The sequence below is a fragment of the Ranitomeya variabilis genome, chromosome 1, assembly GCF_051348905.1.
Source record: "Ranitomeya variabilis isolate aRanVar5 chromosome 1, aRanVar5.hap1, whole genome shotgun sequence".
Taxonomy (NCBI): Eukaryota; Metazoa; Chordata; class Amphibia; order Anura; family Dendrobatidae; genus Ranitomeya; species Ranitomeya variabilis.
In genome coordinates, this window is record NC_135232.1 from 90,444,050 (window position 1) to 90,468,111 (window position 24,062).

The following is a 24,062-nucleotide window of genomic DNA, read 5'->3' on the forward strand; positions in this document are numbered from 1 at the left end:
TGGGGTCTCTTTTCCTTCATTCTGCTGCTCTCAGCTGAGGTAGCCAAAACCTGGTGACCGAATCCCTTTAAGGCCCTGTTGCCCGAACCTTCTGAGTCTGACTCTGTGTATGGGGACTTTCCGACTTTTCCCTGACACATGAAGGGACAGAACAATTTTCGTTTGGAATTCCAATGGCTGATCCTTTTGTTTGTCGGGGAAGTTAGCAGCTTTCGGAGAAGTCTGGCCGCAGCCCCTCTCAGAGAACACAGAAATGCTCGGCCGAGTGGTTGACCCAAGGGAAAGAGATACCTACTGTGTATGGGGGCGGTTAAAGTCATTGGATAAGTTATTTAACCATTGTTGCCACTGATTTATTTCTTGGAATAACCCAATCTGATGGCGGTGATAATTAAAGGATAGTAATAAAATAGGTGTTAGGGCTGCTTGAACTTCTTACCCCATGTTTGTGATCATAAAGTAGCATAACAGACATGATTATCTTCTATTTACCCAGCTGCCGTATGCTAAGGATCGCTCATCTCTGAAATTTCTTTTTATCAGTTACTACTCCTAAACCGCATCAGGTAAGTCCAGAGCGATGGAAAGGTTTGCCGCTGATAATACAGGACACTTCAATGATGAAGAAGGACCACAGACACTTGAGATGATTTACATCTGTTAGCCAGCATAAGTACATGTGGGGGTTGCCTGGTTGCTAGGGAATCCCCACAATTACTTATGCTGGCTATCAGATGTAAATCATTCAGCTGCGGCGATGAAAACTAAATCTCCGAGCACTAAAAAATACTCGGAGGACCCTCGAGCATGCTTGACAAATCTCTCTCGCTCATCACTATTAATGATTCATTATCTTACAGCGTGTGAGCGGGTCTTTGTTTCTGGTATACTTGGCTTACCAAACGTAGGGAAGTACAGACTTTTCCCTGCACTTGTTTAGCAATATTGGGTCAAATCTGCACATAAATCTAACGTTTTTAATCATCATTCACATTTCAGTATCTTATTACTTTTCAGCAATTTATTAAGCCAACAGCAGGAATGGATTCTAATCACAAGAGAAAAACATAATGGAAACTTTTTTACTCCCCCTTGTTGACGCTTTACATAACGAGGACCTGTCACTTGCCATAAATTTGTCCTTTTTTCTAACCTGCTGTCAGTGTCACTTTTGTCCTGAATCTGGCATTTTTTTTTGTCTTTTGCTCCTACTTCTGTATCCTCCCTGTATCTAAATTTAGTCTATTTAGTCAACTGGGTGTGGTCCCTAAGCAAACTCCAAATTGAGTAAAATAAAAAAAAAAAAAACATATTTATGGCAAGTGATGAGTTCTTTATAAAAAGAATCTGTCAGCAGGTTTTTGCTATGTCATCTGAAGACAGAGAGAGATAGGGGCTGAAACACAGATTTCAACGATGTGTCACTTATTAGGCTGTGTTCTGTTGTTTCCATACAATGAAGGTTTTATCACTTGGAGTTAATCATTGCCGGACTACAGCTCATGAGCCATGGTCCTACCACATCCTGTGATAAGCAGCTCACTGTTAATAGACAATGTACAGAGAAAGCTGTGGTGTGAGCGGGGGCAGCTTTCTGAGCTCTGCTACATCGAAAAACTCTGATTGTGTCACAACTGTTGAACCCATTAAAGTAAGTGGCACATCGCTGGAATCAGGATCTCTTTTCCTACGTTATGCTTCTCTAAGATGAGGTAGCAAAAACCTGCTTCCTTTACAAAAAAAAAATACTGATCACATACTGAAGTGTGAATCTGCCTGGAAAATATTTATGCTATGGGACAGATTCATCAACCAGTTTTTACCAAAAGTCTGATATAAAATTGCTTGAACTCTTGCAAAATTCAAAGTTGCTTAAAACATTTCTGAATTTCTGATTCCTTCAACTTTTTGAAAAATGAGCAGAGATCAGGCAGGATGACGCATTACCAAGTGCTCTCAACAAATTCATCAAAATTTATGCCAGAGAAATGGCATTCGCTGTGACTGAAATGGCGTCAATGATGACAAAATGTAAGTCTGCCCTTTTACCCATGTGCCTGCTTGTATGATGAATGGGCCACCCTGCTTCTCAAAGGGCAAAAGCCCACAAATTGGAAACCCAGTGGTGGTCCCAGTTCTCCAGTTGTCACCATTCCTATATTGATTACCTATCCTAAGACTACGCAGTAGTGATGAGCGAGTGTACTCGTTGCTTGGGTTTTCCCCAGCACGCTCGGGGGGTCTCCGAGTATTTAGTTATACTTATTAAGGTTGAAGGAAGACTTTAAGTCCATCTAGTTCAACCCATAGCCTAACCTAACATGCCCTAACATGTTGATCCAGAGGAAGGCAAAAAAAACTACCGTATATACTCGAGTATAAGCCGACCCGAGTATAAGCCGACCCCCCTAATTTTGCCACAAAAAACTGGGAAAACTTATTGACTCGAGTATAAGCCTAGGGTGGAAAATGCAACAGCTACCGGTGAATTTCAAAAATAAAAATAGATGCTCCATACTGTTCATTATGGCCCCATAGCTGTGCCATATAGTGCTCTGCACCATTATTGCCCCATAGCTGTGCCATATAGTGCTCTGCACCATTATTGCCCCATAGCTGTGCCATACAGTGCTCTGCACCATTACTGCCCCATAGCTGTGCCATATAGTGCTCTGCACCATTATTGCCCCATAGCTGTGCCATACAGTGCTCTGCACCATTACTGCCCCATAGCTGTGCCATATAGTGCTCTGCACCATTATTGCCCCATAGCTGTGCCATACAGTGCTCTGCACCATTACTGCCCCATAGCTGTGCCATATAGTGCTCTGCACCATTATTGCCCCATAGCTGTGCCATACAGTGCTCTGCACCATTACTGCCCCATAGCTGTGCCATATAGTGCTCTGCACCATTACTGCCCCATAGCTGTGCCATATAGTGCTCTGCACCATTATTGCCCCATAGCTGTGCCATACAGTGCTCTGCACCATTACTGCCCCATAGCTGTGCCATATAGTGCTCTGCACCATTACTGCCCCATAGCTGTGCCATATAGTGCTCTGCACCATTATTGCCCCATAGCTGTGCCATACAGTGCTCTGCACCATTACTGCCCCATAGCTGTGCCATATAGTGCTCTGCACCATTATTGCCCCATAGCTGTGCCATACAGTGCTCTGCACCATTACTGCCCCATAGCTGTGCCATATAGTGCTCTGCACCATTACTGCCCCATAGCTGTGCCATACAGTGCTCTGCACCATTACTGCCCCATAGCTGTGCCATATAGTGCTCTGCACCATTACTGCCCCATAGCTGTGCCATATAGTGCTCTGCACCATTACTGCCCCATAGCTGTGCCATACAGTGCTCTGCACCATTACTGCCCCATAGCTGTGCCATATAGTGCTCTGCACCATTACTGCCCCATAGCTGTGCCATACAGTGCTCTGCACCATTGCCCCATAGCTGTGCCATATATATAGTGCTCTGCACCATTATTGCCCCATAGCTGTGCCATATAGTGCTCTGCACCATTACTGCCCCATAGCTGTGCCATACAGTGCTCTGCACCATTGCCCCATAGCTCTGCCATATAGTGCTCTGCACCGTCCATTATTGCCCCATAGCTGTGCTGCTGCTGCTGCAATAAAAATAATAAAACACATACTCACCTGTCTTGCTTGCAGCTTCTCGGCGCCATCTTCCCGGCGTCTCCCTGCACTGACTGATCAGGCAGAGGGCGGCGCGCACACTATATGCGTCATCGCGCCCTCTGTCTGCAGTCAGTGCGGAGAGAGAGACGCCGGGAAGATGGAGACAGCGCCCGGCGTGTGGAACGAGGACAGGTGAATATGACATACTTACCTGCTCCCGGCGTCCCGCTCCTTCCCCCTGCCTGTGTTCGGTGCCGCAGCCTCTTCCTCTGTCAGCGGTCACCGGCACCGCTTCATTAGAGAAATGAATAGGCGGCTCCGCCCCTATGGGAGGTGGAGCAGCCTATTCATTTCTCTAATGAGCGGTCCCACGTGACCGCTCAGGGGAAGAGGCTGCTGCACCCGGAGACCGTGGGACGGGCAGGGGGAGTGACAGGATCGCCGGGACTAGGTAAGTATGCCTCAGCGCCCTCTCCCCCTCACCCGCCGACCCTGCCACAGACCGTGACTCGAGTATAAGCCGAGGGGGCACTTTCAGCCCAAAAATTTGGGCTGAAAATCTCGGCTTATACTCGAGTATATACGGTATGTGGCAAAGAGTAAGCTCCACATTGGGGAAAAAAATTCCTTCCCGACTCCACATACGGCAATCAGACTAGTTCCCTGGATCAACGCCTTATCAAGGAATCTAGTATATATAACTGTAAGATTATACTTTTCTAGAAAGGCATCCAGTCCCCTCTTAAATTTAAGTAATGAATCCCTCATTACGACATCATACGGCAGAGAGTTCCATAGTCTCACTGCTCTTACAGTAAAGAACCCGCGTCTGTTATTATGCTTAAACCTTCTTTCCTCCAGACGTAGAGGATGCCCCCTTGTCCCTGTCACCGGTCTATGATTAAAAAGATCAGCAGAAAGGTCTTTGTACTGTCCCCTCATATATTTATACATTAACATAAGATCACCCCTTAGTCTTCGTTTTTCCAAACTAAATAGCCCCAAGTGTAATAACCTATCTTGGTATTGCAGACCCCCCAGTCCTCTAATAACCTTGGTCGCTCTTCTCTGCACCCGCTCCAGTTCAGCTATGTCTTTCTTATACAGTACAGACCAAAAGTTTGGACACACATTCTCATTCAAAGATTTTTCTGTATTTTCATGACTATGAAAATTGTACATTCACACTGAAGGCATCAAAACTATGAATTAACACATGTGGAATTATATACTTAACAAAAAAGTGTGAAACAACTGAAATTATGTCTTAAATTCTAGGTTCTTCAAAGTAGCCACCTTTTGCTTTGATGACTGCTTTGCACACTCTTGGCATTCTCTTAATGAGCTTCAAGGGGTAGTCACCGGGAATGGTCTTCCAACAATCTTGAAGGAGTTCCCAAAGATGCTTAGTACTTGTTGGCCCTTTTGCCTTCATTCTGCGGTCCAGCTCACCCCAAACCATCTCGATTGGGTTCAGGTCTGGTGACTGTGAAGGCCAGGTCATCTGGCGTAGCACCCCATCACTCTCCTTGGTCAAATAGCCCTTACACAGACTGGAGGTGTGTTTGTGGTCATTGTCCTGTTGAAAAATAAATGATGGCCCAACTAAACACAAACCGGATGAAATACCATGCCGCTGCAAGATGCTGTGGTAGCCATGCTGGTTCATTATGCCTTCAATTTTGAATAAATCCCCAACTGTGTCACCAGCAAAGCACCCCCACACCATCACACCTCCTCCTCCATGCTTCACGGTGGGAACCAGGCATGTAGAGTCCATCCGTTCACCTTTTCTGCGTCGCACAAAGACACGGTGGTTGGAACCAAAGATCTCAGATTTGGACTCATCAGACCAAAGCACAGATTTCCACTGGTTTAATGTCCATTCCTTGTGTTCTTTAGCCCAAACAAGTCTCTTCTGCTTGTTGCCTGTCCTTAGCAGTGGTTTCCTAGCAGCTATTTTACCATGAAGGCCTGCTGCACAAAGTCTCCTCTTAAGGGTACGTTCACACAGGACTTTTTTGCTGCGTATTTTTGCTGCGTTTTTTTATGCTAATTTTCAGCTGCTTTTTACAGTACCAGCAAAGCCTATGAGATTTCAGAAATCTCATGCACACACATTGGGTTTTTGTTTGATCAGTATTTTCTGCTTTGCGTTTTTTGGACATAGGGCATGTCACTTCTTTCAGCGTTTTTGCTGCGTTTTTTCACCCATTGACTTGAATGGGTGATGGAAAAAACGCTGCAAAAACGCATGTAGCATTATTTGCTGCGTTTTTTGTGCAGAAAAATCATGGCCAGCAGGAAGTGATCTCACAGCCAAGAGCTTAGGGGTGTGGTTAGTGAGGTGTGAAGAGCCATTGTGAGCCATTGTGAGGTGTGAAGAGCCATTGTGAGGTGTCCTGATTGTGATCTATTGTGAGGGAGTTTCTGGTAGTGAGGTGTTAGCCATGTCTTGGTATAGGAGGATGAGCATTAATGTTTCCCAACTAATCATGGAGGTAATATTTTTTTTTAATTTGTGATATATCTATCTATCCGATTGTTTGCAATGGTACACTTTGCGATGCTCATGTGCTGTTATGTACATGTTCATGTGTTCTGCATGTGAATGTTTGTATCTTCCTTGTCATGAATGTTGGCTTCATTTCATCTTGCATTTGGTAATTACTTTTTCATTTATTTTTCCAAGGTGGAAGCAATGCCTGTAATTTGGGATGTAGCTTGCCCAAACTACAGTGATCGTCAAAAAAAGGCCGATGCATGGCATGTAATTCGCCGTAAATTGTTCCCCCGCTGGGATGAAGGCGATGCTAAGCTCCACTGGGGTCACTCAACTTTATTATCATGCACAAATAGACAAAAAAACGCACCAAAACCGCACAAAAAACGCATCTGTAAGCAGCTGAAAATTGGCATAAAATACGCAGCAAAAATACGCAGCAAAAAAGTCCTGTGTGAACTTACCCAAAAAACGCACCAAATACGCACCAAAAAAACGCACCTAAATTAGCATAAAAATACGCAGCAAAAATACGCAGCAAAAAAGTCCTGTGTGAACTTACCCTAACAGTTGTTGTAGAGATGTGTCTGCTGCTAGAACTCTGTGTGGCATTGACCTGGTCTCTAATCTTAGCTGCTGTTAACCTGCGATTTCTGAGGCTGGTGACCTCAGAAGCAGAGGTGACTCTTGGTCTTCCTTTCCTGGGGCGGTCCTCATGTGAGCCAGTTTCTTTGTAGCGCTCGATGGTTTTTGCCACTGCACTTGGGGACACTTTCAAAGTTTTCCCAATTTTTCATACTGACTGACCTTCATTTCTTAATGTCTTGATGGCCACTCGTTTTTCTTTACTTCGCTGCTTTTTTCTTGCCATAATACAAATTCTAACAGTCTATTTAGTAGGACTATCAGCTGTGTATCCACCAGACTTCTGCACAACACAACTGATGGTCCCAACCCCATTTATAAGGCAAGACATCCCACTTATTAAACCTGACAGGGCACACCTGTGAAGTGAAAACGTTTCCCGGTGACTACCTCTTGAAGCTCATCAAGAGAATGCCAAGAGTGTGCAAAGCAGTCATCAAAGCAAAAGGTGGCTACTTGGAAGAACCTAGAATATAAGACATAATTTCAGTTGTTTCACACTTTTTTGTTAAGTATATAATTCCACATGTGTTAATTCATAGTTTTGATGCCTTCAGTGTGAATATACAATTTTCATAGTCATCAAAATACAGAAAAATATTTAAATGAGAAGTTGTGTCCAAACTTTTGGTCTGTACTGTACACCGGAGACCAGAACTGTGCACAGTATTCTAAGTGTGGTCGAACTAGTGACTTGTATAGTGGTAAAATTATGTTCTCCTCATGAGCATCTATGCCTCTTTTAATGCATCCCATTATTTTATTTGCCTTTGTAGCAGCTGCCTGACACTGGCCACTGAATATGAGTTTGTCATACACCCAGGTCTTTTTCATTGACGGTTTTGCCCAGAGTTTTAGAATTAAGCACATAGTTATACATCTTATTACTTCTACCCAAGTGCATGACCTTACATTTATCCCCATTAAAGCTCATTTGCCATTTATCAGCCCAAGCTTCTAGTCTACATAAATCATCCTGTAATATAAAATTGTCCTCCCCTGTATTGATTACCCTGCAGAGTTTAGTGTCATCTGCAAATATTGAAATTCTACTCTGAATGCCCCCTACAAGGTCATTAATAAATATGTTAAAAAGAAGAGGGCCCAATACTGACCCCTGTGGTACCCCACTGCTAACCGCGACCCAGTCCGAATGTGCTCCATTAATAACCACCCTTTGTTTCCTATCCCTGAGCCAGCTCCCAACCCACTTACACATATTTTCCCCTATCCCCATTATTCTCATTTTATGTATCAACCTTTTGTGTGGCACCGTATCAAAAGCTTTCGAAAAGTCCATATACACTACATCCACTGTGTTCCCTTGGTCCAGTCCGGAACTTACCTCTTCATAGAAGCTGATCAAATTTGTCTGACATGAACGGTCCCTAGTAAACCCGTGCTGATACTGGGTCATGAGGTTATTCCTCTTCAGATACTCCAGTATAGCATCCCTTAGAATGCCCTCCAGGATTTTACCCACAGTAGAGGTTAAGCTTACTGGCCTATAATTTCCGAGTTCAGTTTTTGTCCCCTTTTTGAATATTGGCACCACATTTGCTATACGCCAGTCCTGTGGTACAGACCCTGTTATTATGGACTCTTTAAAGATTAAAAATAATGGTCTATCAATGACTGTACTTAATTCCTGCAGTACTCGGGGGTGTATCCCATCCGGGCCCGGAGATTTGTCAATTTTAGTGATTTTTAGACGCCGCCGTACTTCCTGCTGGGTTAAGCAGGTGACACTTAATGGGAAATTTTTATCACTAGTCATTTTGTCTGCCATGGGATTTTCTTTTGTAAATACTGATGAAAAAAAGTCGTTTAGCATATTGGCTTTTTCCTCATCCTCATCCACCATTTCCCCCAGACTATTTTTAAGGGGGCCAACACTATCATTTTTTAGTTTCTTACTAGTTATGTAGTTACAGTTATGTAGTCACATTTGTGACTGCTCAGAGATTTAGTTTTTGTTGACGCAGCTGCATGATTTACAGCTGTTAACCAGCCTGAGTACATGTGGGGGTTGCCTGGTTGCTAGGGAATACCCACATGTATTCAAGCTGCCTAGTAGCTGTAAATTATGCCGCTGCGGCTATGAAAACTAAATCTCCGAGCAGTTACAAATACTCAAGACCACCCGAGCGTGCTGGGGAAAACCCGAGCAACAAGTATACTCGCTCATCACTACTAGGCAACTATTGTAAAATAATTGTGTATAGAGGCCCTGATTCATCACAGTGAGTTTGTGCAAGCCAAGATTTGAAATTTTTTTACATCTTTTAATAGTTTCTCTCCAGTTCCGCCAAAATTGGGCAAGACAGGAGTGTGCCACAAATCTGGTGTAATTCATGATAAGCAGTGACATTCCTTATGCCAGAAATCTTAGGCTGTGTGCACACGATGCTGAATTAGTGCGGATCCACAGCGGATTTTTCCGCACAGAAACGCTGCAGTTCCGCACAGTGATTTACAGTGCAATGTAAATCAATTTGAAAAAAAAAAAAAAAAAGGCTGTGCTAATGGTGCAGAAAAATCCCCATGAAAACCGCTGCGGAACAAAAGAAGTAGCATGCTACTTCTTTTGTGCGGAACTGCAGCGTTTCTGACCTCTTCCATAATAGAAATCCGCAGGGGTAAAAACCGCAGAAAATCCACATCAAAATCCGTGGCAAATCCGCACCTGCAGTTTCTGCCAGGAGATGCGGATTTTGTGCAGAAAATTCTGCACCCCAATCCGCAACGTGTGGACATAGCCTTACTCTAGTGCCTGACTTGAGTAATATTAGTGGTGCACGCCACTTCTCAGCTGCTTCTGATCCTTCAAGAGGCGCTTTTGACTCCCAACACGACCCATCATCAAGACCAGCGGGAACAACACCAGTCTTGGTGACTCGAGGCCAGAATGTCAGTGGACTAAGATTAATTTTCTTTCCAAACACATGATCACAGAAGATCCATAATATAGATATAGCCTACTAAGATTTTTTGGAAGAATGTTTGTGCAAACGTATTTTATATTATGTAAGTTCAAAGTCTAAATTTCTGCGGAGCCCATGTGCGCCGATGGGAGGTTGTTGTAATGTTACATGTTATTTTTTTTATTATTTATTAGGTTAATACAATTATGCAAGGCACTAATTAATCTCGCAAATATTTATCTATCCAGTATCTATGCATCTATCTATTTAATCTCTCCTATATCTATCTTATATCTATCTATGCATGTGCTTTAGCAGCATACAAAAACGCATAACAAAACGAAAGTGCGGAATTCATGAGAAAAATTCACTTGCGTCAAACCCAGAACAAACCCTGATAATGTGCACATTCCCAAAGAGATGAACCGGAATATAAGTTGGTATGCATGCATCATGTACAGGCGCATGTTCACACTGGCCACTAAAGAGATAAAACGTAAGATAAAAGCAAAATGAACAAATAACCTGTAGTAAATAAATAATAGTGCATGAAAGTAAGAAAGGTTACTTAGTTAGCATAAGTTTGATTAAAAAAAGTAATTGCTTGCAATAAATAAAGTTTTTCTTCAGGAATAGAATAATAATAATAATAATACATGTATGTCATTATAGCTAAATTCCTAAACAGCTTTAATTAGCAAATATTGCTTAGGGAGCTAATCACAATCAGTAACCTGTCCTTGAATGTTAGTAGTGCAGCTCCACTGCTTTAACCTGGAGAACGTTTGAAATACAGCATATAGACTGTCTCCAAGTCACAGCAGCCACTCAGCATCAGCACGTGAGCAGCTTCACCTTACCTCAGTACTCCTGGTATCTCCAGCTTCAGACCAGATAGGCAGGGTAGACAACAGTGTGAGCAGCCTCTTCTTACCTCAGTACCCCTGGTATCTCCAGTATCACATCACAAAGACAGGGTTGGGAGCAGTGGGGACATTATCGTGTACTTCAGCACCTCTGGTATCTCCAGTGTTAGATAAGACAGGTTGGACAACAGTGTGAGCAGCCTCTTCTTACTTCACCACCTCTGGTATCTCCAGTATGAGCAGCTTCTTCTTTCCTCACAACGTCTGGTATCTCCAGTATTAGATGAGATAGACAGGATGGACAGCCGTGTTAATAGCCTCTTCTTTACTCACCACCTCTGGTATCTCCAGTATTAGATCAGATAGAATATGGTGGACAGCAGTGTGAGCAGCCTCTTCTTTCCTCACTACCTCTGATATCTCCAGTATTAGATCAGATATACAGCGTTGACAGCAGCCTCCTCTTTACTTAGCACCCTGGTATCTTTAGTGTTAGATGAGAAGTTATACTGAAATTTATACTGGAATTACATCTTCCCAACCATTAGAGGAAGGGAGTGGAGCTTTCTATTGGACATGCTACCAGACTCCTGTACAATTAACTTTCTAAGAGGCGGTAGCCATTTAGATGTTCAAGAGTGGGCATCTCTGATTCAAATTTTTGCTTTAGTTGTGGAATAGCTCAAGGGTTTTTTATACACGCTGGCTGGTCCTGTCCCAAGCTCTCATCATTGTGGTCGGAGATAGTCGTCTTCATGCATATCTATTTTGAATTCCATAGAGTCCGCTCCTTGCGGAAGTGTGTCTCCTGGGGGTCTTTGATGACTTGATCCAGAATTCCAACAAACATTTTTTTTTTTTTTTGCGTTCTTTTCTGTGCCAGGAATGTGGTCATAATCAGCGTCCAACTGGAGTACCTTGGGCCCACCAAAGAAAATCATTCATGCAGCGCACTATGTAGTCCACTTTGATCAAAAGTGGCATAACATAAGCCATATCTTTAGTGTACTCACTCCAACTCCACCAGTCCATATTTGTCAAATGTTGCTCTTAATGATTAATTTGGTGGAAATTACAAGAGCGCAACTTTTAAGCATGGTATTACACTTCCTAATATTAAAGAAAGAGCTGGCTCCAGTGTATTAAATGTTACATAATTGTATAGTTTTGCTCATATTGCGACTATTTATGAGTGTTAAAAATGGTTGCTTTATAAATGTATTTGTTCCATGCATTTTTTTACACTGCCAGGGCTGGGACAAGGGCGCTCCATCTCTCCATGCATGAACATAAAATCAGCATTAATCCCTTGGTACAAATGAGCGTACCAGTATGGGTTACTATACAGCTTGCGGCTTGAAGACCCCCAGTGCTGCCATCTTTGTACTGCTCTGAAGTCTAGGGCAGCCTTAGACTGTAGTCATACAGGACAATTATTTACTGCAGGTTTGTGCCCTAGGCAGTCGCCGACCTCTTCCTACCCTTCTTCCCAGCCCCGCGATGACTGGTCTAGGATATGCGCCTTCAGTTTAGAAACAATCATAGACAGCTTGTTTGTTTTTCCACATTAAAGGTAACCATCTCCCATTTTCTGAAAATTTTTACATTTAGACACCGGTGCTAAAAACTGGTGTAATAAATGGTGACAAACACTGATAGATTTGGCTTCGGCATACACAACTATGAAGTGTTACAATTTGTGCACAAACTCGATGATAAATGTCCCCTGATGTTTATTAACCACTAAACCAATGTTTAATAGCACCAGTGTGGTGGAACGCTCAGAAAATCAGCGCTTCCGATTTGACATGAATAATATGTCAATTTATGCTGCGGATATTCACCACAGAAGTCTCCCTTTGCAATGCAAAGGATGAACTCAGCAGTAACGGTGCCCCATGGGCTCAGAAGTAGGGATGAGCGGACCTGTGGAAGTTCGGGTAGCAGTATTGTTCCCGAACTAGAACCTGAACCCAAATCTCATAGAATCAATGGGGACCCGAACTATGGAGCTGGAAAATCCCTCTCTCTCGTTCACTCTCTGTCCCTTTCCCCCTCTCTCTGTCCTCTCTATCTTCCTCACTCTCTCTCCCTCTTTGTCCCTGTTCCACACACTCTCTCTTTCTCTCTGGTCCTCTCTTTCTCTCCCTCTCTCTCTCTGTCCCTCTACTTCTCTATCTCATTCTCCCTTTCTCTCCCTCTTTGTCCCTCTCGCTTTTTCCCTTTCTCTCTCTGTCCTCTCTATCTTCCTCACTCTCTCTCCCTCTTTGTCCCTGTCCCACTCTCTCCCTCTTTGTCTCTGTCCCTCTCTCTCTTCCTTTCTCTCTGTGTCCCTCTCTTTCTCTCCCTCTCTCTCTGTCCCTCTACTTCTCTATCCCTTTCTTTCCCTCTTTGGCTCTCTGCCCCTCCCTCTCTCTCTGTCCCTTTCTCTCTCTCTCTATCCCTTTCTCTCTCTCTCCTTTCTCTGTCGCTCTACCTTGCTTTCCATCTCTATCCCACTCTCCCCCTTTTCTCTCCCTTTCCCCCTCTCTGTCCCTCTCTCTTTCTCCCTCTCTGTCTCCCTTTCCCCCCCACCAGAGTAGCTGCAGTTTATGCAGAAATATAGAGGTTCCCCCTGTGCAAAACTTAAATGTTAAGGTGCAAACAAATGATTTCCACTAGGTAAATAACTCTGCATTCCATTATTGTGTGCTTAATCATTGTAAAGAATGGAAAGCGCTTTTCAGAGATTTGTGTTCGCTTTGTGTCATTTTCGGTTATTCAATGTAAAAAATGTAATTAAATCCACTGTGATTACTAAGTTAGAGGAGCAGTCGTTGCTCCTGACATGTCTCTTATTAAATACTTGTTTTCAACATGACACATTTTTTTTGTCAAACTCTTGTTTATGTCTTTCCTGTGTTATTCCTCCTGGAAATGTGTGGATTCATTGTGCCTAGATGTAAATTAATTATTATTATTATTTATTATTATACATTTATAATTATTAATTATATAATTAACAATATAATAAAAAGATTGCCTTCGTTTACCTAAACCTAGCGCCACTTTTCTAGGGGATGTAAATAGCTGCGACCAGGTGAAGCTCCTGAGGGGGCGCTGGATCTGGGAAACTCTTATGAGAAATTGTCACGTTTGACGTTTGCTCGCCTATGCAATGTTCAGTTTTATTTTTTACTTCTTGTTGTTATAGGAGTCATTTTTTACTAGGCTGCATATCATTGTATTTTTCACATTGATAATTTCATATACTTGTGGAACATGTGAATAAGAATATCTATAAAACTTGGCTTGTCAGGTTTAATGAGACCTAGAGGTGGTGAACTGTGGCCTTTGTACTCTGTCATTGATATGCTTTCTGTTATGCCTGCTGAGCCATTAACCATGTACCATGGAAGAAGGGAGCAGTAGGGGAGAAATTATGTTCTGTACAGTAATTGTCAAGGGGCATTGTATGGAAAGATGCAGGCGTGAGGAATGCATTTATAAGCCATTTCTTTCTTTCATCCATTTTTTTGGTTTGTGCTTGACCTCTGATTTCTCAGTATTTAGAATTCATAGTCATTAGCTGATTGTCTGGTGAAGACCCCATTCACATGTACATGTTTCACGGACATGTTATATCCATTTCTTTTATTACAGATAGAACAAGTATCTGTTATATTCTATGAACATCTTCACGTTTGTTTGTTTTTTTGCATAAAACAAAATTGAGTTTGTTTTTGATTAAATTTGTGTTTCAAAGTCCGTGGGCCGGTGAAAAAAACAAATAGCACACTAATGTTTAATGAGGAACTTTTTTTTTTTTTTTTGTTATGTCAAGAATGGTCACATTAACCAAAAAATGGATGAAAATCAGGTTAAAAATGTGGTTAAAAATCGAGCTGTTTTTCTGTCACTCACACAAAAAAACTCCAAATGTTTGAATAATCTTTAAAGAGATTGTCCGCTAATTTTTCATTGATGACCTATCCTGCCGTGGCCATTATCAGAAGACAGAGCAGTTCCGCAATCGAGCATTTCCGGTCGGCAGCCACAACACCAAGTACAGCTGATTGGCAGGGGTGCAGGGTGTCCTAAGGATAGGTCATCAATGAAAAAGTAATGGACAACCTCTTTAAAATAACTAAGCAATTAGATGCTCTATTCCTAATTAAAAGTTGAGAGTTTCACATTTATCTCCCTGAACTCACAAAGTTGAGAGCAGGTACAAAGATGAAATCTCACGCTGGAGGACCTGACCATGTTCTAAATGAACAGGCCATTAATTTTTTAATGTTCATTTCAACTCTGGTGGACCAGAACAATCTGATGAGCTTATTTTGGTTGATTTTCTGCATGTACTTGGCCTTGTACATTAATAAGCAGTTTTTGTGCATGCTAGGCCATCTCCATAGACTTTCATATGTTCCATTGAATTTAATCTTTTGAACCTCATCAATAGAGTTGGTGCAAATCGATTTGCACCACCTGATTTATAGACCACATCAGTAATCTGTGACGGCTAAAAGGGAGCTGTGAGAACCGTCTATTATCTGACTGTATCTATGGCTCCTCTTTTGACTAGCCACCCTGTATGATGCACATGTGATGGCGCACCAGGCCGGCTAATCAAAAGAGGATTATGACTTACATCGGGTAAGAGGCTGTTCTTGTGGCTACCAGCCATAGCTTACTGACATGGCCGATAGGCTAGGTTATGTGAGTCGATTCACACCAACTCTACTCCACATTTAGAATTGGAAGTGATACTTCAACAAATTAGAATATAACTAAGTATAATTGGTGCGAAACGCCTTGGTGGCTTATTAAAAATAAAAAGCTGTGGATGCTGTCAAGAAGCGGTCCTCACGGCTCCCATCCTGTGGCCACAGATTATGTCCAATGGACTGGGTTATGTGAATCGATTCGCACCATCTCTACTCCATAGTTATTTCCTCATGTGACTCAACATCACTTCGGAGTCTACCAGGAAACCTTTATGTTTTTACTGATGATTGTCGAGTCTCTTATCAACTTTTCTGCAGTGTTGTCTCTTTCTCTGTAAGTGTTCAGGACACCATTGCTTTCTTTTGTCTGGGTTGAAAGTTTTCTTCTACCAAACACGTATCAGTAAAAATATTAATAATACAAATTTACGTTATTGTGTTTTTTTCCTTACAGTGTTATCCAAGATAAGTTCTGTGGAATCATTAATATCTGTGTGGAAAGTCTTCACGATGTAATGACAGAAGATCCAGAAACAAATTCATTCAAGGAGTAAGTGTCACTAATTAGAAACACTGATCACAAGAACTTCTCAGCCTATGGAGGTGACGCGTTTCATAACGTTCTTCACCAGAATGACATTATAAGCTTTCCTGACATTATAATTACAACGCACCTTAGAGTTTATTGTATGAAATGAACCTTCATCAGTAAGAATGGGTCTAAAAAAAATTCATTTTTTAGAGAATCCGATGAAGATCCATTGTGGCACCGAACTGTAACATGACTTATCTTCTTGAATTGTACTTTTTTTTTAGCTCTTTTTATTTATATTGTTGCTCATTGGATACTAGATTTACTATATTCAAGGAACAATATCATATGTCAGAGCTTTCTGTAGCATTACTTTTCTACTGTGCAAGAAAACTCTACAATGACGCCCGTTCCCGGTAGCTGGACCAGCTGCTTCTTCCACCCCTGATTTGTGCAAGTATGCGATGCGCTTCACCAAAGGCGCAATGTATGCCCATGGCAAATGGAGCACTTTACTTTGCGGATTATACGTGATATCATTTACACCCACATGCTCAGTAAAAAAGAGCAATTAGCACTCGCTGCATCTGGGATGCAGGAAATCATATTCTAGGAGGAAGGAAGGGAGTAACAGGACCAGCCCGTAAAGCGCACGGCATTGGGGACGTTCCAATCGAGAATCTGCTATGCATGCTGGGAGTTTCCTACAGAATGTCCTCGAAAGCTGAAAAACCCCCATAACCCAGAAGTGAGGATATCCAGAGAACTGTAGGGAAATTTACATTGATAATGCTCTTTACGAAAAAAATGTTGGAAAATTAGATCTCACTGAACTAAAGAAAACTCTCCAAAGAAAAATCTCTAAAGTGTCACCCAGTGAAAGTAACAATTCTTCAATGCCTGGCCCTTCAAGCAGCCTTGTAACATGAGCAGGAATAATAGCTTAGTAGAGACGAGCGGATTGATCTGCGAAGGATTGAGATTGAGACGGATTTTCTTAAATTTGCATTCAAATTAAAAGACTCTGCAGTTCAATTCATGAAACAGAAAAAAATGCCCTGATGCCATTTTGGAAACCATTTAGGGCCCCTCACACGGTAAAAAAGAAAAAACTAATACTCACCCCGATTTTGAAACCAAACAATCCGCTCATCACTCTAGTTGAACAAAGTTAAGTTTAATCAACATTTTAATCAATAAATCTTTGAATAATAATAAGTTCCACAATTGGACGTGCTTAAAAAAATGTTCCTATGCTGAGATAATCTTATAGTGTGCCCCTGCTGTGTACTGTGTAATGGCCGTGTCTGACCGTACAGGGACGTAGTCTGATCGTACCACAGATCTTTATATTGATCCTTATTTCCCAATATATAAGTCCCCAACATCGCTCATATTTTTTTGGGCCCAATCAACGTACTTTCGTAGTTTCTTTGGTTTATAATCGCTGATAGAAGTGCCCCGTGTCTAATGACTTACATGAGGGTTATAGTGTATCTCAACTTTCACAAGGTTAAGGCTCTGCAGTATAATAAAGAACACCTATAATCAGAAGGGTACTCTCGAGTAAAAATAAAATACCACTATTCAGAAGGGTACTCTCGAGTTAAAATAAAATACCACTATTCAGAAGGGTACTCTCGAGTTAAAATAAAATACCACTATTCAGAAGGGTACTCTCGAGTTAAAATAAAATACCACTAGGTCCACTGGACCAATAAAAAAAAGAAAAATAGAACCTATAAAGGCGCCAGTGAAGACCCAAAAATATGTCAAATAACAAAATGTAATTTTATTGATTATTACATACAGTAGGACCACCAATATAAAATACAACATCAAAACAACAAACTTTTAAAATCTCGGGAGGTGGAGGAACACATCATATATATCATGCAAATGGATAATGGACATGGAAGCTCTAATAATGAAAGCAAATACATTTAAATGATAAAGTAATACTTAAGTGAATATCTCCACAAGTAATGATATGTCTATTGTATGACGACACATAAAGCATGTCTCGCACTGTAATTAGTACTATAGTGATGCCGTGAAGAAATGATATAAATATATAAACTCTCAGGAAAACAACAATTGAAATGGAATCCATAGAAGTATAAAAGATAATGTGCATGAAAATAATCAGAATAAATACTGCCCAGTGAACTCCATGCCCAGGAGCTTGCTATGTAACCTTCACCTTCCCCTCCAACTCAGGTTTCGCAAATACTTCCTCAGGGAGTCTGCTGTGCAATCATATTTCTTAGGCACTTTTTGTTTTTGCTGATAACCCACAGCACGGACCACCCAATGTTCATACTTCAGGTTGCAGTAAACTACAGGGCTATGGAGTCGGAGTCAGAGTCGGTGTCATGGAAATTGAGGAGTCGGAGGTTTGGCCTACCGATTCCACAGCCCTGGTAAACTAGTCAGCATTCTGCTTGTCACATTTAGTTGCCGTCTTCAGCGCAGGAGAGAGTGCTGTCAAATCCTATAACTCTTGCTTCCGCACTGAAGATGTTAGCATAGACGTAGGAGAAGGTTGTTGTCTAGTTTAGTGACTTCAGGCGATCCGGGTTACTGCACTGCTTGCTGTATGACTTTTAATTTGTCATTTTTTATTTTGTGATGAAATGATAAGAACAGTGACTATTCTCTATAGGGGTATGTAGCGAAAAGAGACCTAAAAATACCAGAATCACTTTGGATGAAAATTTGGAAACACAACATGTCAATTGGGAATACATTCTATAAATGGTGACCGGGTTTCTAATAAGTTTTCTATGACTCAGTCATCCAGGTACTTTTAGAAGGAGCGCTGTGAGCCATGTAACCAGGGGCTCATCTGTGCTCTATAGCATCTGACAATGCTACCGACCTAAACTAACAAATAATGATCACGCCTCAAAACATACGCGACACTTCCCTCTTTTGGGAATTCTACCAGACTTTGTGATTTAGTGGCTTTATTTGAATGGCTATCAAATATCTATCCTCGTGAAAGAACACTAATATATCATTTATGGCGCTGGTGCCAGGTACTGGCACTGGTCTGCGTATTGCTGATAAGAGTTTGCTGCAACCACCGGGATCAGAGTTTTGGGACCCTGGACGCTTTTCCCGGCTCTTCCCTCTTACCCTGTGGCGGTACCGAGTGGGGTTCATATTTGATGTCACCTTTGTATTGTATGAAATGCCCCATGACAGTGCGGCAAACACGGGACGTTCGTGCTCCCCATTCAAGTGAATGAGGTCCGGGTAATGTTCTGGTACCCAAATCAAACGTTTTGGTTTTTTAACTGTTCAACCAAAGCAGCTGGACCCGAACATCCAGGAGTTCGCCTATCACTAATCTTGATTTATTTTTAGTTTTTTGGGTTTTTTTGTAATTCAAAAGTAGTAGAAGATAACTAATAAACCATATAAAGTTGGTATCGACATAATCATATCGACCTGTCCAATAAATGCAACATTATATTTCTACCTCTTTGTTAATGCCACATCGTGGATTCACTGTTTTAGATTTTTTATATATTTCACACCAAGAGTTATTGAAAGTTAATTAGCAAAAATAGAGCCATTCACTGCCTCATCACTGGCTACCAGTGCACTACATTATATACAGTATATATATATATATATATATATATATATATATATATATATATATATATTTATCCAGGTGTCACAGGATCCCAGTTGTTGAATTTTGGCTGTATTGCCAGTTAGCAGTATTTCCTATAACCTGCCATTGTGCCAGATTATCACGGTGCATGTAAAGCATTTCCATGGAACAGTTGTCCTGTGTACCTCGAACTGTGTTGCCAGACTGAAAGGCTAAGAATGGATTTCCACAGTCCGACTTGCGGCAATTGGACAAAGCGGCGATCTGTGCATGTAAGCCGATCGGCAGTTGATTAATAGCCAGTTTAGACAGCCGAATGTGCTGCCGAGAACGATGATTTTTAAACAAGCTGATTGACAGCCTGCCCAGTTAAGCTGGTATTTATAAAACAATTCTTCCTGGGAATACTGGCTGCTAACGAACAGATCAGCCCTGCATACTTGGGCTTATAAGTCTTTGACGTTTAGACCATCAACACCTTTATATCTTCTATCTGTTGCTGCATTCCTTCAAAATTAGCTTTTATACTCATAAACACATGAAACGTGAAACCGAGCACTTAACGAGCCTCTGCCTACCAAAGTTTTTTCCCTGCTTTACACCAGTCTCTTATACTTGTTTGATAGCTCACTGTGTGACCTCATGTGCAAGCCAAGGAAATCAGACTGTGATCTATCAATCAAGCTAGAGAGGCTGGTACTGGACAGGCAAACAACTTTAAGATGCAGAGTCTTGGGAAGTGCTCCATTATGCTTAGAGCACTTAACACCTAATTTATATATGAATTGAAATGCTCAGTTCCCAGGAATGCAGCATCAGATAGAAGATATAAAGATGTCCATGGATTTACATTTAAAAAATCTGCATGCTGCATGCTTACGGTATATTTATTTTTATGTAGACAATATGCGTTGCTTATATAGCTCCACAGCGCTTTACAGACATAATCACTGCCCCCATTGGGCTCACAATTTAGATTCCCTATCAGTTGTCTGTTAAAATGTGGAAGGAAACCAGAATACTCAGAGGTCGCAAACATGGGGAGAACATACAAACTCCTTGCAGATGTTGTTATTGGTAGGACCACAGCACAACAGAATCTTACTGACAGATGCCTTTTAGGGCTCTTCTGTCATGAGATAGCCTGAAAAGCAGTATTCGATATGACAGCTTTAAGCACAACTTCCATGATGCGTGCTGCAATTATTTGTCACTTTTTCTTAATTTGTCCTTGTTTTGTTTGTGTCAATACAACTTGGTGTTACCAGTCCTCTTGCAAAAAAAAACTGGCTCCCCACACACTGACTCTATCTTATTATAGCTGACACCAAATTGTGAGCAATAAATGGGAAAATAGGAGTAGTAGTCTGCGCTGCTGTGCTAGGTTAAAAAAAAATCCAGAGGATGTGATGAAGGATTTATACCATGCAGTTTATTCTCAACGCGTTTTTAAATTGAACCGACCTCTTCAGGAAAACAGCGGGACTCCTGATGAAGAGGTCGGTTCAACTTCAAAACGGATTGAGAATAAACTGCATGTTATAAATCCTTCATCACATCCTCCAGATTTATTTTTTTTACCTAGCACAGCAGCTCAGACTACTACTCCTATTTTCCCATTTATTGGTCTACAGGGTGGGATTTCCTGACCTGGGGATGCAGCTGTCACATTTTGATTTCTAAGGCCGGTTTCACATTAGCGTTTGGAGGAGCTGCGGACTTCCTCCGTGAAGCCCCGCCCTCGGCCACACCTCTGCCTCTAGCTCCGCCTACTTCTGCATGCAGCCGGCATGCGGCCTGCGTACCTATCTTTAACATTAGGTACGCAGGTCGTGCCGCTGTATGCGGATGCTTCCGCATGCGTCGTTTTGACGATGCGGCGACCAGCGTAGGACGCAGCTTGTAGCAATTTCTTTTTTCTTCCGCATCGTCAAAACGACGCATGCGGAAGCATTTGCATGCAGCCGCACGACCTGCGTACCTAATGTTAAAGATAGGTACGCAGGCCGCATGCCGGCCGCATGCAGAAGTAGGCGGAGCTAGCGGCGGAGGTGGGACCGAGGGCGGGGCTTCACAGAGGAAGTCCGCAGCTCTTCAAAACGCTAGTGTGAAACTAGCCTAAGTTGTGAGTTTTACAACCCCACAATGCAATCAAACTCCTTATCTCTTACCTTGACTCATCTATCCACTGGATAAGACACTGTTGCGCTTGGTATCACCCCTTCTTTCTATCAAATTGGGAGGGCACAGTCCTATGTCAGAGGAAATGGTAACACCCCGTTGTGAGTTCGGACAGACAGATGCCTTGGTGAGTAATAGCATTAACTCTAGATAAAATGATTTTGTTTCTCTACAAAAAAGGCCAGTCTTATTCTTACATTTTGAGGAATTACAGAGGGACGTCCAACAACCTTGTAATTGAAGAATTGTTTTGCAATCAGGAATACAAACATGACCTAAAACTTGACTGATGGGCCCTAGGCAAATCCGATGACTGGAGTCACTTTCACTTTGTTTTCCACCCTGCCCAGACCACTGTGATGACTTGTTCTGATGACTGCAGAGTTTACAGCGAAGACGTCTTTTGCCCCTCAATTCTACAGTCACCCCCAAACTAGTATAGACCGCAGTCCAATTATTTATACTAAATTAATCTAGTTATCAGAGCCCTAAGTACCCTAGACAAGACTCCTTAATATTTTCAGACCCCAAGACCATGTCCTCTAAATTAATTAAGATCCCAAACGAGACTACTTAATTTAGGCCAAGATTAAAAGCGTAAGGGTATGTGCACACGTTCAGTATTTGCAGCAGAAAAATCTGCTGCAAATACTGATATGTTGGCAAAAAAACACTGCTTAAAATATGCAAATTTTTACTGTTTGCATTCAGAATGGGTGAAAAAAAATGATGAATGCAGTGTCAGTCTGCAGATATGAAACTACTTCAAATGTTCAAGGAAAAAAAACAAGCAGCGTGTGCATGAGAATTCAGGAATCTTATTCACATTGCTGGTATTGTAAAATGCTGCGATTTTTCCCACAACAAAAATGCAACATGAGACCATGCCCTAATGTAAAATAAACCCCCTGACTAAATTAAACCATTGGCCAGGCTCCTTCAAAAAAATCTGTCCATGTCACTCTTGGTGTATAGAATCTGGTCCTAAACGTGGCAGCATTGCTGATGTAAAACGGCAGGCTAGACAGGTCACCTTGGAGGCAGAAGCTCTTTGTGATGAGCATTGGCAATGTATAATATGGGCACTATTGCCCCTGGAGCCTTGTGCCCCGGGCAGCTCTGCAGACAGCCCATATTCTCATTTAATGACCAATTTTCTAAATTTATTTGTTAGGAGACTTGATTTTTCCTTCAAGCAGTAACAATATAATTTCATTTCCCTGCCGCTCAGTTGTGTAACTTTATGGACCTAATTAAAAAATCTACTAAATTTAAAAATATTATTTGTCTTGAATATCACTGCTCACGCTCAGTTGTGTAACTTTATGGACCTAATTAAAAGTCTAAGTAAAAATATTATTTGTCTTGAATATCACTGGTCTCGCTCAGTTGTGTAACTTTATGGACCTAATTAAAAAATCTAAATGTAAAATACTATTTGTCTTGAATATCACTGCTCGCGCTCAGTTGTGTAACTTTATGGACCGAATTAAAAATCTACTAAATTTAATATATTATTTGTCTTAAATATCAGTGGTCTGCTCATATAGGGCAGATTGACGCTGTGCGTTATGTGGGCCTACTGGACCCAGATATGACAGCAACCTGCACCCCCTGCTGCTGCATTCTCTGGAAATAATCGAACATAGATTCCTTTTGAGTGACAGCCAGCAGAGATTTTGAAAACTGCCAGAAAATGAGGCATGAAGTTATATTGAAAACTTGACTAACATTGCAGTATATATGTAAAAAAAAACTTTATTTGTTGAAACCAGGACACCTCCATCAAACATTTCATTTTACACATCATCCAGAGTGCAGACAAAATGCCCGGCCGCTCGTGATGTGTGCAGGTGGTCGGTGATGGGTGAGATTATAGGATAGACTCCTATACAAGAACGCCGTAGTTCATGTATAAAACATGTGCACCAGGCTGTAAAGTTGAACTCTCCCATCTTTTACAGTTTTACTGGAAATATGTGGGTTATACTGATACAGACTGATGGTAGGAAATATTATTAGAAGTCCTTTACTTAATGTGCACTAAGCATTGTCTGTATCTCCAGAAATAGTGATCAGGAAGCAGAGGCCGAGATGCCGACGTTTCACAAATGGTCAATATCAGACCGAAAGCTAAACAGATGGAAAAGATGCAAGTTTATTTTCTGTTAAAAATATTTTAGCAAAGTAAAAAAGCATGCACATGTTCAGGACTTGATGTGATGACTTTTTCCTCCCATTTTGACCCTGTGCCTGTTACTTATAATCCTAAACCATACAATAATTACTTTGTTTCTGAGATGCTTTGTCATGTGAGTATAGCCTTAAAGGGCATATGCCAGTAGGATCAGCCCTCCTAAGCTGTCTATATGGGTGTGTGGGTCATAGGACGTGGAATAAAATGATACCTTGATA

General features: G+C 41.6%; 1 protein-coding gene across 4 annotated transcripts in view; it reads left to right on the forward strand.

The window, feature by feature from the left end:
• The window catches only part of IPO11 (importin 11), a 518,704-nt gene that overhangs the window by 371,893 nt on the left and 122,749 nt on the right, over nucleotides 1-24,062 (forward strand). For all 4 annotated transcript variants that reach the window (XM_077286029.1, XM_077286021.1, XM_077286008.1 and 1 more), the window contains exon 28: nucleotides 15,761-15,856. In XM_077286029.1, coding sequence (XP_077142144.1) covers nucleotides 15,761-15,856 — 96 coding nt within the window. The remainder of the gene's footprint in view (nucleotides 1-15,760; nucleotides 15,857-24,062) is intronic.